The 14,909-nt window shown below is 44.9% G+C and overlaps 1 protein-coding gene across 2 annotated transcripts; it reads left to right on the top strand.

Moving 5' to 3' along the window:
• Window positions 1-13: 13 nt before the first annotated feature.
• Window positions 14-14,317, top strand: LOC129841532 (mannosyl-oligosaccharide glucosidase-like). 2 transcript variants are annotated; one of them, XM_055909837.1, is made up of 5 exons: window positions 14-540; window positions 8,707-9,066; window positions 10,229-10,452; window positions 10,702-10,895; window positions 11,781-14,317. In XM_055909837.1, exons 2-5 carry the CDS (start codon window positions 8,715-8,717, stop codon window positions 13,540-13,542), a joined length of 2,532 nt encoding a protein of 843 aa, XP_055765812.1. In that variant the 5' UTR covers window positions 14-540; window positions 8,707-8,714; the 3' UTR covers window positions 13,543-14,317. The 2 variants fall into 2 exon arrangements, with proteins under 2 accessions (XP_055765812.1, XP_055765814.1); XM_055909839.1 differs by lacking the exon at window positions 8,707-9,066.
• Window positions 14,318-14,909: the final 592 nt, after the last annotated feature.

Raw genomic sequence — 14,909 nt, 5'->3', positions numbered from 1 at the left:
TAATGCTTGTTCCATACTGGATAGAAAATTGATGGACTTGAATGATAAACAATGATCAACACTATAATGCATTGCACAACCTGGCCCAATTCGAATACATGAAGTTGGACTTAATATCTGCATATTCTGGTTTAGTGAACACATTTAGGATGGCATAGTCCCAAATGTCATAGTCAACTACTGATGCAATGGTTCAGGACTGTGTACAGCATGTCCAAAAGTATATATTTTTCAGCCTGTTCCTTACAGAATAGAATGGTGTGCATGGATTAAATGTTGTGGCCTCTGGCCAGATAACTCAAGCTGTGGTGTAATCAGAGTTGCGACGTTCCGTTTTGCAACAAACGACTTTAAAGTCGAGTAATGCAGGTAGGTGTTACGTTTTCTTCCGTGTAAGAAACATTTTGCAACAGAATGGGCGTAATGAATAGGCCCCTGGCGTGGGCAGTCAGCACTGTGTACACGTCAGTGTTTTACGAGAGCGAGGGGATCAAGAACTAGCGCGAATTATGTGCAGCTGATATTCTGTCCATTTGAAATGTGAGTTTTACATTTACTGTCCATATTACATATAGTACATTTCTCGGTGATTTTTGTGCTGTATTATTGGCAGAAAAGCTTGTTTAAAAATTATGCAAACTCGTGCTAAAGCAGGTCTGCCCGATAGCTTAGTGACAGCCACCGATTTGCTAATCATTCATTAGCCAGATAGCTTTAGCCGAAAGGCTTAAATGTATGCTTTGCCTAGCGCAGTAACTACATTTTTTTTAAATAATGTAATAGTTTTAAAGGGTATTTATTTATGCAACTTTGCAGGTTAATAATTTCCATAGTCGACGAGGCAACATTACATTTGCTAGCTAGGTAGCAAACTACTAGCTAGTTCTGTAGTTGCAAGCAATGTTACCTCCTAGCAGTGGCAGGTGCATTATAATTAGCCAGGCTAAAAGCTGAAGATGAGGTCGAGGCTAACTGTTTTTAGAAACGCTAGTATTTACACACTGGCGTAGTTGGCAATTAGCTTACAAAATAACTGAATAGTCCGCCGGAAACCAGAAGTGAACAAAATTATATTTCAATTTACTCTGTAGATTGACTGTAGGCTTTGTCCTTATGCAGGCGGAATTCCAGAAGAAAAAAATCTAATGAAATGTATAAATAAACAGAATTCCCAAACGTAGATCTGTTGTAGACCCATGCAGTTTCTCAGCGAGATTTGCCTGACAACTCAAACTGAATTATTCTGCTAGTTCTTGGTGAAGTTAAAATAAGGGGTGTTGTACAAAGCAAGTCATCAGCAATTGGAGTATCAAAGCCAATTTAATCATTTCAAAATGCTGCTTTACCCACGTGTCTCTGGCCCAACCCATCGGTTTCTGTGACCAATTAGAACGGTTAGAATGTTTGCTTTCTGGAAGTCATTGGGGAGCTACTCAGATCCAGATTTATTGCTGAGCAGAAGCTAAAGGCTTCCGCATGCTTTGGTTCGGCTGGCACCTAGACAAGTTTCCGAAGGAGTGTGCTCGCATACTCTCTTTAAAGACCTTCACTTGAACAACAAGAAAATATAATCAAGTTTTATTGGTCACATACACATGGTTAGCAGATGTTAATGCAAGTGTAGTGAAATTGTGCTTCTAGTTCCGACCGTGCAGTAATATCTAACAAGTAAACTAACAATTTAACAACAACTACCTTATACACACAAGTGTAAAGGAATGATTAAGAATATGTACATATATATGGATGAGTGATGGCCATGCAGCATAGGCAAGATGCAGTAGATGGTATTAAGTACAGTATATACATATATGAGTAATGTAGGGTATGTAAACATTATATGAAGTGTCATTGTTTAAAGTGACTAGTGATAATTTATTACATCCAATTTTTTATTATTAAAGTGGCTAGAGATTTGAGTCAGTATGTTGGCAGCAGCCACTCAATGTTAGTGATTGCTGTTTAACAGTCTGATGGCCTTGAGATAAGCTGTTTTTCAGTCTCTTGGTCCCCGTTTTGATGCACCTGTACTGACCTTGCCTTCTGGATGACAGCGGGGAGAACAGGCAGTGGCTCGGGTGGTTGTTGTCCTTGATGATCTTTTTGGTCTTCCTGTGACATCGGGTGGTGTAGGTGTCCTGGAGGGCAAGTAGTTTGTCCCTGGTGATGCGTTGTGCAGACCTCACTACCCTCAGGAGAGCCTTACGGTTGTGGGCGGAGCAGTTGCCATACCAGGCGGTGATACAGCCTGACAGGATTCTCTCGATTGTGCATCTGTAAAAGTTTGTGAGGGTTCTGGGTGACAAGCCAAATTTCTTCAGCATCCTGAGGTTAAAGAGGCACTGTTGTGCCTTCTTCATCACGCTGTCTGTGTCTCTCCATTTCAGTTTGTCTGTGATGTGTATACCAAGGAACTTAACTTCCACCTTTTCCACTACTGTCCTGTCGATGTGGGTAGGGGGGTGCTCCCTCTGCTGTTTCCTGAAGTCCACGATCATCTCCTTTGTTTTGTTGACGTTGAGTGTGAGGTTATTTTCCTGACACCACACTCCGAGGGCCCTCCTCCCTGTAGGCCGTCTCGTCGTTGTTTTTAATCAAGCCTACCACTGTAGTGTTGTCTGCAAACTTGATGATTGAGTTGGAGGCGTGCATGGCCACGCAGTCATGGGTGAAAAGGGAGTACAGGAGAGTAGAGGTCGACCGATTAATCGGAACGGCCGATTTAATTGGGGCCGATTTAAAAGTTTTCATAACAATCTTTAATTTTGGATGCCGATTTTATTTTTTATTTTTATTTTTTATTTTATTTTCACCTTTATTTAACTAGGCATGTCGATTAAGAACACATTCTTATTTTCAATGACGGCCTAGGAATGGTGGGTTAACTGCCTTGTTCAGGTGCAGAACGACAGATTTTTACCTTGTCAGCTCGAAGGATTCAATCTTGCAAACTCACAGTTAACTAGTCCAACGCTCTAACCACCTGCCTCTCAAGGAGCCTGCCTGTTACGTGAATGCAGTACGAAGCCACGGTAAGTTGCTAGCTAGCATTAAACTTATCTTATAAAAAACAATCAATCAATCATAATCATTAGTTATAACTACACATGGTTGATGATATTACTAGTTTATCTAGCGTGTCCTGCGTTGCATATAATCGATGCAGTGCGCATCGATGCGCATTGATTATTATTTAAACCTGCATATTTAGCTAAAAGAAATCCAGGTTAGCAGGCAATATTAACCAGGTGAAATTGTGTCACTTCTCTTGCGTTCGTTGCACGCAGAGTCAGAGTATATGCAACAGTTTGGGCCGCCTGGCTCATTGCGAACTAATTTGCCCAAATTTTACGTAATTATGACATAACATTGAAGGTTGTGCAATGTAACAGGAATATTTAGACTTATGGATGCCACCTGTTAGATAAAATGCGGCACGGTTCCGTATTTCACTGAACGAATAAACGTTTTGTTTTCAAGATGATAGTTTCCGGATTCGACCATATTAATGATCTTAGGCTCGTATTTCTGTGTGTTATTATGTTATAATTAAGTCTATGATTTGATAGAGCAGTCTGACTGCGCGATGGTAGGCACCAGCAGGCTCGTAAGCATTCATTCAAACAGTACTTTTGTGCGTTATGCCAGCAGCTCTTCGCAATGCGTCAAGCATTGCGCTGTTTATTACTTCAAGCCTATCAACTCCCGAGATTAGGCTGGTGTAACCGATGTGAAATGGCTAGCTAGTTAGCGGGGTGCCCACTAATAGCGTTTCAAACGTCACTCGCTCTGAGACTTGGAGTAGTTGTTCCCCTTGCTCTGCATGGTTAACGCTGCTTCAAGGGTGGCTGTTGTCGATGTGTTCCTGGTTCAAGCCCAGGTAGCGGCGAGGAGAGGGATGGAAGCTATACTGTTACACTGGCAGTACTAAAGTGCCTATAAGAACATCCAATAGTCAAAGGTATATGAAATACAAATTGTATAGAGAGAAATAGTCCTATAATTCCTATAACTACAACCTAAAACTTCTTAACTGGGAATATTGAAGACTCATGTTAAAAGGAACCACCAGCTTTCATATATTCTCATGTTCTGAGCAAGGAACTTAAACGTTAGCTTTCTTACATGGCACATATTGTACTTTTACTTTCTTCTCCAACACTTTGTTTTTGTATTATTTAAACCAAAATAAACATGTTTCATTATTTATTTGAGGCTAAATTGATTTTATTGATATTAAGTTAAAATAAGTGTTCATTAAGTATTGTTGTAATTGTCATTATTATAAATAAATTCAAAAAAATCGGCCGATTAATCGGTAACGTTTTTTTGTCCTCCAATAATCGGTATCGGCGTTGAAAAATCATAATCGGTCGACCTCTACAGGAGAGGGCTGAGAACAAACCCTTGTGGGGCCCCAGTGTTGAGGATCAGCGGGGTGGAGATGTTGTTTCCTACCCTCACCACCTGGGGGTGGCCCGTCAAAATCCAGGACCCAGTTGCAAAGGGCGATCCCGACGAGTTGACGAGTTTGGAGACGAGTTTGGAGGGTACTATGGTGTTAAATGCTGAGCTGTAATCGATGAACAGCATTCTTATATAGGTATTCCTCTTGTCCAGATGGGTTAGGGCAGTGTGATTGCGTTGTCTGTAGACCTATTGGGGCGGTAAACAAATTGGAGTGGGTCTAGGGTGTCAGGTAGGGTGGAGGTGATATGATCCTTGACTAGTCTCTCAAAGCCCTTCATGATGACGGAAGTGAGTGCTACGGGGCGATAGTCGTTTAGCTCAGTTACCTTAGCTTTCTTGGGAACGGGAACAATGGTGGCTCTCTTAAAGCATGTGGGAACAGCGGACTGGGATAGGGATTGATTGAATATGTCTGTGAACACACCAGCCAGCTGGTCTGCGCATGCTCTGAGGACACGCTAGGGATGTCATCTGGGCCGGCAGCCTTGCGAGGGTTAACACGTTTAAATGTTTTACTCACGTTGGCCGCGGTGAAGGAGAGCCGGCAGGTTTTGGTAGCGGTCTGTGTCAGTGGCACTGTATTGTCCTCAAAGAGAGCAAAGAAGTTGAGTTTATCTGGGAGCAAGACGTCGGTGTCCGCAACCGTGCTGGTTTTCTTTTTGTAATCCGTGATTGACTTTTGACCCTGCCACATACGTCTCATGCCTGAGCCGTGGAATTGCGACTCTACTTTGTCTCTATACTGATGCTTAGCTTGTTTGATTGCCTTGCGGAGGGAATAGCTACACTGTTTGTATTCGGTTATGTTTCCGTTCGCCTTGCCGTGATTAAAAGCAGTGGTTCGCGCTTTCAGTTTTGCGCAAATGCTGCCATCAATCCACAGTTTCTGGTTAGGGAAGGTTTTAATAGTCACTGTGGGTACAATGTCACCGATGCACTTGCTAATAAACTCACTCACCGAATCAGTGTATACATCAATGTCGTTGTCTGAGGCTATCCGGAACATATCCCAGTCCATGTGATCGAAGCAATCTTGAAGCGTGGAATCAGATTGCTCGGACCAGCATTGAACAGACCTGAGCACGGGCCTTTCCTGTTTTAGTTTCTGTCTATAAGCTGGGAGCAACAAAATGGAGTCATGGTCAGATTTGCCGAAAGGAGGGTGAGGGAGGGCTTTGTGTGCGTCGTGGAAGTTAGAGTAGCAATGATCCAGAATGCTGCCAGCCCGGGATTCTGGATCGATATGCTGATCAAATTTAGGGAGCTTTGTTTTCAGATTAGCTTTGTTAAAATCCCCAGCTATAATAAATGCAGCCTCAGAATATGTGATTTCCAGTTTACATAGAGTCCAATGAAGTTCTTTCAGGGCGGTCGAGGTGTCTGCTTGGGGGGGATATACACGGATGTGATTATAATCTAAGAGAATTCTCTTGGGAGATAATGTGGTCGGCATTTGATTGTAAGGAATTCTAGGTCAGGTGAACAACAGGACTTGAGTTCCTGTATGTTGTTATGATCACACCACGACTTGTTAATCATAAGGCATACACCTCCGCCCTTCTTCTTACCAGAGAGATGTTTGTTTCTGTCGGCACGATGCGTGAAGAAACCGGGTGGCTGTACCGACTGATAAGGTATCCCGAGTGAGCCATGATTCTGTGAAACAGAATGTTACCATCTCTGATGTCTCTCTGGAATGCAACACTTGCTCGAATTTTGTCTACCTTGTCAAGAGACTAGACATTGGCAAGTAGTATACTTGTGAGCGATGTGCCCGTCTACGGAGCCTGACCAGAAGACCGCTCTGTCTGCCCAATGAGCGACGAAGGGGCCTAGACTTCGGCTACCGAAATTAGGCTTGTCTTGAGAAAAAATGTGATGTGCACAAACAGCCGAAAACCAACAAAAACGTCAATGTTCTCATATAATACAGTGCCTTGAGAAAGTATTCATGCCCCTTGACTCCCGAGTGGCGCAGCAGTCTAAGGCCCTGCGTCTCAGTGCAAGAGGAATCACTACAGTCCCTGGTTCGAATCCAGGCTGTATCACATCCGGCCGTGATTGGGAGATCCAAAGGGCGGCGCACAATTGGCATAGCGTTGTCTGGGTTTGGCCGGGGTAGGCCGTCATTGTAAATAAGAATTTGTTCTTAACTGACTTGCCTAGTTAAGTAAATAAAAATGTAAATCCACATTTTGCTGTGCTGTAGCCTAAATTCAACATGGATTAAATAGATTGTTTTTCTCACCCATCTACACACAAAACCCCTTGACATAGTAAAAACATGTTTTCATGTATCTCATCTACAGAAGTATTCACACCCCTAAGTCAATACTTTGTAGAAGCACCTTTGGCGGTGAATACAGCTGTGAGTCTTTCTGGGTAAGTCTCTAAGAGCTTTTCACACCTGGATTGTGCAACATTTGCCGATGATTTTGCGTTTTTGTTTCATCTGACTGCCAATTCCTGATCTTCTGAGAACATCATTTGAGGAGTCACCTGAAGCGTGAGAGGAATGGGAGCTACAGGTATACAACAGTGCTGCCACAGTAGTGAGGACAACTGGCTACTGTTCTGAACTTTGTGTGGTGAGCTTTCTGACGCCCAGAGCTGCAGAGGCATCACAAGTGGGTGCTACAGAGTGGAAGAGGAGAAGTCCAGTGGCTATAAGACTCAGGCTGGTTCCCAGAGTTACCCTCTACAAGATCATCAGCAGACTCCATCATCTACCATCCTTTGGCTCCCTCTGCTCAAGCCATGAACCTCTCCATCTTCGGAGGATGCAGCTTCCAAAGACTTGGCCTCTATTGGTTGACCTGTCATGATATATTGCTATTTTGTTTTTTCCACTTGAAGCGCTTTGAGATTCTATGAAAAGCGCTTTAGAAATGTTATATATTATTATTCAAAATTCTTCAAGCTTTGTCAAATTGGTTGTTGATCATTGCTAGACAACCATTTTCAGCTCTTGCCATATTTTCAAGTAGATTTAAGTCAAAACTCTAACTCTGCCACTGTCTTCTTGGTAAGCAACACTAGAGTAGATTTGGCCTTGTCTTTTAGGTTATTGTCCTACAGAAAGGTGAATTAATCTCCCAGTGTCTGGTGGAAAGCAGACTGAACCAGGTTTTTGCCTGTGCTTAGCTCCATTCCATTAATTTTTTTATCCTGAAAAACGCCCCAGTCCTTAATGATGACAAGCACACCCACAACATTATGCAGCCACCACTATGCTTGAAAATATGAGGGGTGTACTCAGTAATGTGTTGTATTGAAATTGCCCCTAACAAGACAAAAAGTGAATTGCTTTGCCACATTTCTTTTGCTGTATTACTTTAGTGCCTTGTTGCAAACAGGATGCATGTTTTGGAATATTTTTTATTCTGTACAGGCTTCCTTTTTGCTATGTCAATTAGGTAAGTATTGTGGAGTAACTACAATGTTGTTGATCCATCCTCAGTTTTCTCCTATCACAGCCATTAAACTCTGTAACTGTTTTTTAAAGTCACCATTGGCCCATGGCAAAATCCCTAAGCGGTTGTGTTCCTCTCATGCAACTGAGTTAGGAAGGACGCCTGTATCTTTGTAGTGACTGGGTGTATTGATTCATCATCCAAATTGTAATTAATAACTTTACCATGCTCAAAGAGATATTCAATGTCTGTTTTTTTTAATCCATCTACCAATAGGTGCCCTTCTTTGTGAGGCATTGGAAAACCTCCCTGGTCTTTGTGGTTGAATTTGAAATTAAATTCCTGCGGAATATTCATTTTTTCTCAAGCTAATTCCAAGCAACGCTAGTGTGTAAATGATAGCGTTGCTAAATGCAGTTAAGGTCTAGGCCAGGGATGGACAACTTTGATGGGGGTGTGGCCCACACAAAAACGGAATTCATCATGAAGGACCGCAGTGGGTCTGCGTACCCACATCCATTGGTCCGCCAGTTGCCCATCCCTGGTCTAGGCTAATGTTTATATGGTAATGACTTTGTCCCTGTTATTCTATAAACTAAGAGCACTGGCATGCCATTCTTTTTAGGTAACCAAATATGATAACGTACTGGGTAGAACTTATACACGGCTATGAAAATAGTGTGGACATGTTCATATTACCTATAAACGTGGAGAGCATTCCTTTCCCCGTATCCTCTCCTCGCTACCCTCTTTGTTGAGAAGGATGTGAGGAATTGGAGAGAAATGTGAGATTCACCCACAGTATCCTTCTCTTCCTCCTCAGCTGGAAGGATGGGCAGGCAGAGGAAGAGAGTGGTGTCCGGCGAGGCTGACCCCCCTCTCACAAGGAAAGACGAGAAACCTGCCACCCTACAACGCAAGGAGAAGAAAAAAAAGCTCGACATCGGCAAAATCTTTATCAATATCTCCATCGGACTCTGCATCTTCAGCCTTACCTGGTTCTGCTATGCCCTTTACATGCGTTCCTCACTGGCCAAACGGGTGGTAACTCTCCACCACTCGCCGCCCGTCCTCGATGCCAACAGCACCAGTGCTGAGGTGTCCCCTAAGAGGTTTTGGGGCTCCTACCGGCCCCAGGTCTACTTTGGGATGAAAACTAGGAGCCCCAGATCTGTTGTCACAGGTACAAGACTGTCGTTTCTCTACATTCACACTTAAATATTTGCTAATAATATTGACAGTACTATTGACTAAAGTGTCAGCTGGAAATAACTGTGTATGCTATGTGGCAAGCGGTACTAACCTGTTTGCGAAACACCAGAGGAACACAATGGAAATAAGTTGTATCACTTATTGTGTTATCCTCATATTATATGTGGTTTATATCAGGATTTATGTTAGGACTCTACCGTTACTCCTTAAGGTCCAAGGATCTTATGTTATTTTCAGAGGTAGACTGGCTCTGGCAGCCAAAACTCTTATCTAAACGGGAATTGATTCTTAGTTGCGATATGGTTCTAGAAAAAAAAATATTTAACCTTTTATTGAACTCGGCAAGTCAGTTAAGAACATATTCTTATTTACAATGACGGCCTAGGAACAGTGGGTTAACTGCCTTGTTTAGTGGCCGAACGACAGATTTTTATCTTGTCAGCTCGGGGGTTTGGTCTAGCAACCTTTCAGTTGCTGAAACATAAAGCCCTTTACTTTCATCTCAACATGTTTCTGGTGGCCTTCCATTACACACAGGTGTTCAGAGCATGCTAGATAGCTAGTTAGCACAGGTGGTCCCTCTGTCTTCCGTAAACCCTCGCTGTAACATGGCGATATGGCCGTTTGGAAGACTAAACCGAGACCTATATTTTTATTTTCCAATTGGTAATTCAAACGAGCTTCCTATTCGCCATTCAAGTGCACAGACAACTTGGCTGGCTTCAGCGCGTCAGATTGACATAGGCTAGTGATTTTGTTTTTCGTTACTCGTCTTGTTGGCTGAGGAAAAGTAAATGTGGACCGTTCTTCTTCAAATTGTTCATCAGAATTCGGTAGGAAGGACACGCTATTGCGTCCTCGAATTGCATGTTTTGTTGAAATGAATTACCATAAAGTAAATGCCATTTCTTTCATTCTGAGCACTGTGGGTGGACGCTCTAATCAGGTTACGCACCCAATGCATATGGATCCGGTACATTTCTTAAATGTCCCGTGAATTCAATGTCCAGCGCCACATTTTTCTAATGGAAACCCTGGATTATATATATAATCCATGTACATGTTTAACATGTAATATTTTGGGGAATGATTTAAATAAATAAATTCTGTGTTTCCATTTCTCTACATCCCAGGGATGATGTGGATGCGCCAGTTCTCTGAGGTGGATGTGAACCTCAGGCACACATGCGAGCAGGGCGACCGGCTGCAGGGCTACGGCTGGCTGATGCATGATGGCCTCAGCTTTGGTGTGCAGGAGATCCATGACAGCGACTTTACGCTCACCACGGAGTTCGTCAAGCGGATGGGCGGTGAGCACGGAGGGGACTGGACCTGGAGGATCACAGCCAAGCAGCATGTGAGTGTGGTGGGATACATTCACACACCTTTAAACCCACCTGGCAATTAACCAGGCATATTTTGTTCCGATTATTTGTCTTACATTGAAAGACATTTGAGTTTTGAAACTATTCATATTGTCTCCTGGTATTGATATTATTTTTTTAAATTAGAATGCTACTGAGCAGAGTTTTTCTCTCCCATTTCACTAGGTTTCAAAACGTTTTCTCCTTCTTACTGAACATGACCCAGTTCTTCCTTCCCCCAGAGTTCGGCTCCGCACGCGCCGATCATCTCCCTGATGTTCTATGCTGCTGCCGACACCCAGGGTTCCCTGGAGGCCCACGTGGAGGAGAGGAACCGTCTGGGTTCCATCACTGGGTTCTCAGAGGAGCTGGGGAACTTCAAGATCACCTTCCGCAAGCCTGTTGCCGGGGAGTCCTCCAGTGCCAAATATGCCAGGTAGGTACTCTCCCAAACTGCTAACGTTAGCATTTTCGTACCCAAAACCAATAGAATTTTGCAAACAGTGGACAAATGTGCCACAATAGTCCCTATTAACTAATATTTAAATAATACCAAGCAATACTAAATATCTGAAGAATATGTTCTAAGTGAAAAAACTAGAAATGGCACAAGATCAATCTTTTTCAATAAAATCAGTGAGCCTGTCAAGAGAGAAACATGATAGGTGACAGAAATCATGTAGTATGAAACAAAGCATTGCATATTAATGAAGGCACAACTGCTACAGCAATGCATTGAGAAACAAAGCAGAGATGGGACATGTCCTCAGTGTCTGCGGTGAAGATGGCCAGCCAAACTGCTGTTCTGGCTCTGATATATAGGTTATGTTCAACCTTTTGAGGGACAAAACAGAGAGACATTGCTCTGTTCCAGTGGTGAGGACAAGGTCAATAGAGACTCCAATGCATAGATATTGAAGGGACAGCAAGGTTTCATGAGGAGGTTGCACAATCAAGCCATAACGCAGGCCAGAAAAGAGCATTGAATAGGGTTAGGGTTAGGTGTGTCTGCCATTTAGACCATAAAGAACTAAAAAGGAGCATTGTTTTCATTCAACATAACACATCGGTCAGTATGCGGTACTCTTTATCCCTGACCCTTGGCTGAAATGGTATGAAATCACAGATGTAGGTTTAAGGTCATGCCACTTTCCAGGAGGCCACTGCACTCTGAAGGGTATAAAACCCTATGGTGATGGCAGGTCAAGGGTATTGGTGCCTTGCTCCAATTCTGAGAGGAAGCTTTGGCAAGATGAGAACATGAGAGATTCCCTCTACCTTCAGGGTGGTTCACCTTCGTCTTCTCTCCTCCTTTCCTCAGCTACAACTACCTCCAGACCTTGTCGCCAGGCTTGGAGAGGCTGACGGACATCGTGAGGAACAGCTTGAACCGCAGATTCGTCTACAGCCCCCCCTCTGGCGAGAAGAGGCAGTACATCGCGGTGGATACATACAAGCCCCCGCACCAGCCGAAACCAGCCGACCCCAGAAAGGAGAGCGACTTTGTCCTGCACCAGGTCACCGTCCAGATGCCCTTCCAGATTGAGGTCCTGTTCGAGTCTGGTAGCTTCCGCAATCGTCCCAACCAGCTGTCAGCGGCGGCCATGACGGAGGAGCTGGAGGAGAGGAAGGCGGCGTTCGATGCCAAGTTCGAGAAGACGTTCGGTCTCCAGGCCAAAGGCTTGGGCCATGCCCAGGTGAAGTTCAGCAAGGCGGCGTTGAGCAACATGCTGGGTGGGATGGGTTACTTCTATGGCCAGTCGGTGGTCCAGTCGGTGTACAACGAGTACCCGCTGCTCTACCCTGAGGGTGCCCTGTACACCGCTGTGCCCTCACGCTCCTTTTTCCCCCGAGGGTTCCTGTGGGACGAAGGCTTCCACCAGCTGCTGCTCAGCAAGTGGGACCCGCAGGTGACGCGGGAGGCCACGGCCCACTGGTTGGACCTGGTCAATATGGAGGGATGGATTCCCCGGGAGCAGATCCTGGGCGATGAGGCACGCAGCAAGGTCCCTGCCGAGTTTGTGGTGCAGCGCAATGAAAACGCCAACCCACCCACCCTCTTCTTGGCCCTGCAGAAGCTGGTGGAGCAGCTCCAGGCCAATCCGGACGCAGAGTCCTCACGGCCCACCCTGCCCTTCCTCCGCAGGCTCTACCCCCGGCTCCAGACATGGTTTGAGTGGTACAACACCACCCAGACAGGCCCGCTGCCCAACTCCTACCGCTGGCGGGGCCGCGACAAGGACACTAACCTCTTTCTCAATCCCAAGACGCTGACGTCCGGCCTGGATGACTATCCGCGGGCCTCGCACCCATCAGCCGAGGAGCGCCATGTGGACCTGCACTGCTGGATGGCCCTGGCGTCGGGCACCATGGCCAGCGTGGCCCGGCTGCTGGGAGAGCCCCACCAGGAGTACGAGCGCACCCACCAGACGCTCAGCGACAACGCACTGCTGGACGAGCTGCACTGGTCAGACCAGCTTCGCTCCTTCAGCGACTATGGAAACCACACGCAGGCGGTGTCGCTGCAGCAGGAGAAGGTGTACGTCCCCCCGGGGCAGCCGAGGCACCAGTTTCCCGTGGCGCGCCTGGTGCGCTCGGTGCGCCGGGCCCCCAAGTTGCAGTTCGTCAATGCTTTGGGTTACATCAGCCTATTCCCCTTCCTGCTATACGTCCTGACGCCCGACTCGCCCAAGCTTGAGCACATCTTCAGAGACATGAGGGACGCGGACAAGCTGTGGACGCCCTACGGCCTTCGCTCTCTGTCCAGGGCCGACCCGCTCTACATGAAGCGCAACACTGAGCATGACGCCCCCTACTGGCGGGGCCCCATATGGATCAACATCAACTACCTGGCCGTCAGGGCCCTGCACCACTATGGCAACACTGAGGGGCCATATCAGGAGAAGGCAGCCGCCCTCTACCAGGAACTCAGAACTAATATCATGAACAATGTTTACAGACAGTATGTAGAGACTGGGTATATCTGGGAACAGTACAATGACAGCACGGGCAGTGGGCAAGGGAGTCACCCCTTCACTGGCTGGTCGGCACTAACTGTTTTGATAATGGCTGAGCAGTATTGACACTGATGCAAAAAATCTCATCTCGCTTTTTTTGTAAGATGTTCTCAAAATAATTGCCATTTTTACTCCATCTGTCTCCTTAACGTCAACAGATGTTAAGTCTATGGGCCAACTCCAATGTTCCAATTCTTCCCCTTTGGCTGTCTCAGTGAGTGTTTGTACAAAGCCCATACCCCAAAGAATGGATGAAAGGTTATTTTTGAATAGCCCATATACTTATCAATGAACTCCCCAAGTGCCGCCTGACTGAGTTCTCTGTCTGTTTGATGGCAGAAACCTTTTAAGAACTATAGTAACAATACTAGTACTAAAGAATAGTCTTGACATAAATCATTCATACAGTATCATATCAAGACTACCGTACTATAGGAAGTAATGCACTTTTTCAAAGTCGATCATTCAAACTTTTTTTTGTCTCTGGAGATGCATTTTCTGTTGAGCAAAGTAATACCTATAATTGGTGGACCTATTGAGAAATAGTATATTCCGTCTTAACAAATATTTGAACCCTAGGTTCATTTTGTTTCTGGTTGCTTTGTCCCCTCATACAATCTCATTTAAGCCCGTATAAAATTAAGAAATAAGTTTTGTTTTCCCCAAATGTTTTGCTGCAAATAAACGGTTTCCTGTTCATTTTATCAATGCAAAACAAGACACGGATGTATCTCCACCGGTAGCAGATATCCTTCACGGCACGGAATAACATGAGTAACTTCCTTGCGTTGGTTTGTTACATCTTCCGTGAAAAGAACAATAAATATGTCAACGCCTTGTGTGTCGTGTCGATGACCTGTGCTGATTAATTTCTTTCTGTGGGAAGGATGTATTTATCGCCTTTTAGGAAGACACTTATTTGCTCAATATGTGGTGTTGTTACTCTAGCCTCTGGTTTTGGTAACCAATCATGAAACGATAGAAATTCAATGAAAGTATATATTTTTTGTGTAGTTTATAGCAGTGCTTATTAAGATGTATTAAACTACAGCTGATAATGTACACTTCTGATAGGAGTGACCCTCCAGATCAGTAACCGGTGACTGGGTCAATTTGTCTTGCTTTGATTGCTTGCATCCTCTCTCCTAGCCTCCTTCTCAACCATATTGGACGAGATGGTCCATGGACCCTTCCCTGGGAGCTCCTCCTTCGATGGGTTTTAAGAAAGGCGAGGAGAAATGATGCGAGGAATCGAGGAAAGATGAATTGAGAAAGAGCCACTGTCAGAGCCTGATCCCGGTCCTTTGTCAGACTGCGACACACGAAGGACAGCCGCTGACGTCAATCCGCCGAGAGTCATTGTTTCTGCGGCGCCCGGTTACCATGGCGAGGCGTCGTTGTGAAGGGGCCCAATGCTGAATTGGATAAAATGG

The sequence above is a fragment of the Salvelinus fontinalis genome, chromosome 42, assembly GCF_029448725.1.
Source record: "Salvelinus fontinalis isolate EN_2023a chromosome 42, ASM2944872v1, whole genome shotgun sequence".
NCBI classification, from domain to species: Eukaryota; Metazoa; Chordata; class Actinopteri; order Salmoniformes; family Salmonidae; genus Salvelinus; species Salvelinus fontinalis.
Note: the sequence above shows the minus strand (reverse complement) of the source record. Positions and strands in the feature narration are given on the sequence as shown.

Excerpts from the sequence above, each read along its gene's own strand:
- LOC129841532 (XM_055909837.1), top strand. The coding sequence starts at position 8,715 with ATGGGCAGGCAGAGGAAGAGAGTGGTGTCCGGCGAGGCTGACCCCCCT. Across the intron at positions 10,453-10,701 it reads GGATCACAGCCAAGCAGCAT|AGTTCGGCTCCGCACGCGCC; the intron begins GTGAGTGTGGTG and ends TCCTTCCCCCAG. Across the intron at positions 10,896-11,780 it reads TCCAGTGCCAAATATGCCAG|CTACAACTACCTCCAGACCT; the intron begins GTAGGTACTCTC and ends TCCTTTCCTCAG.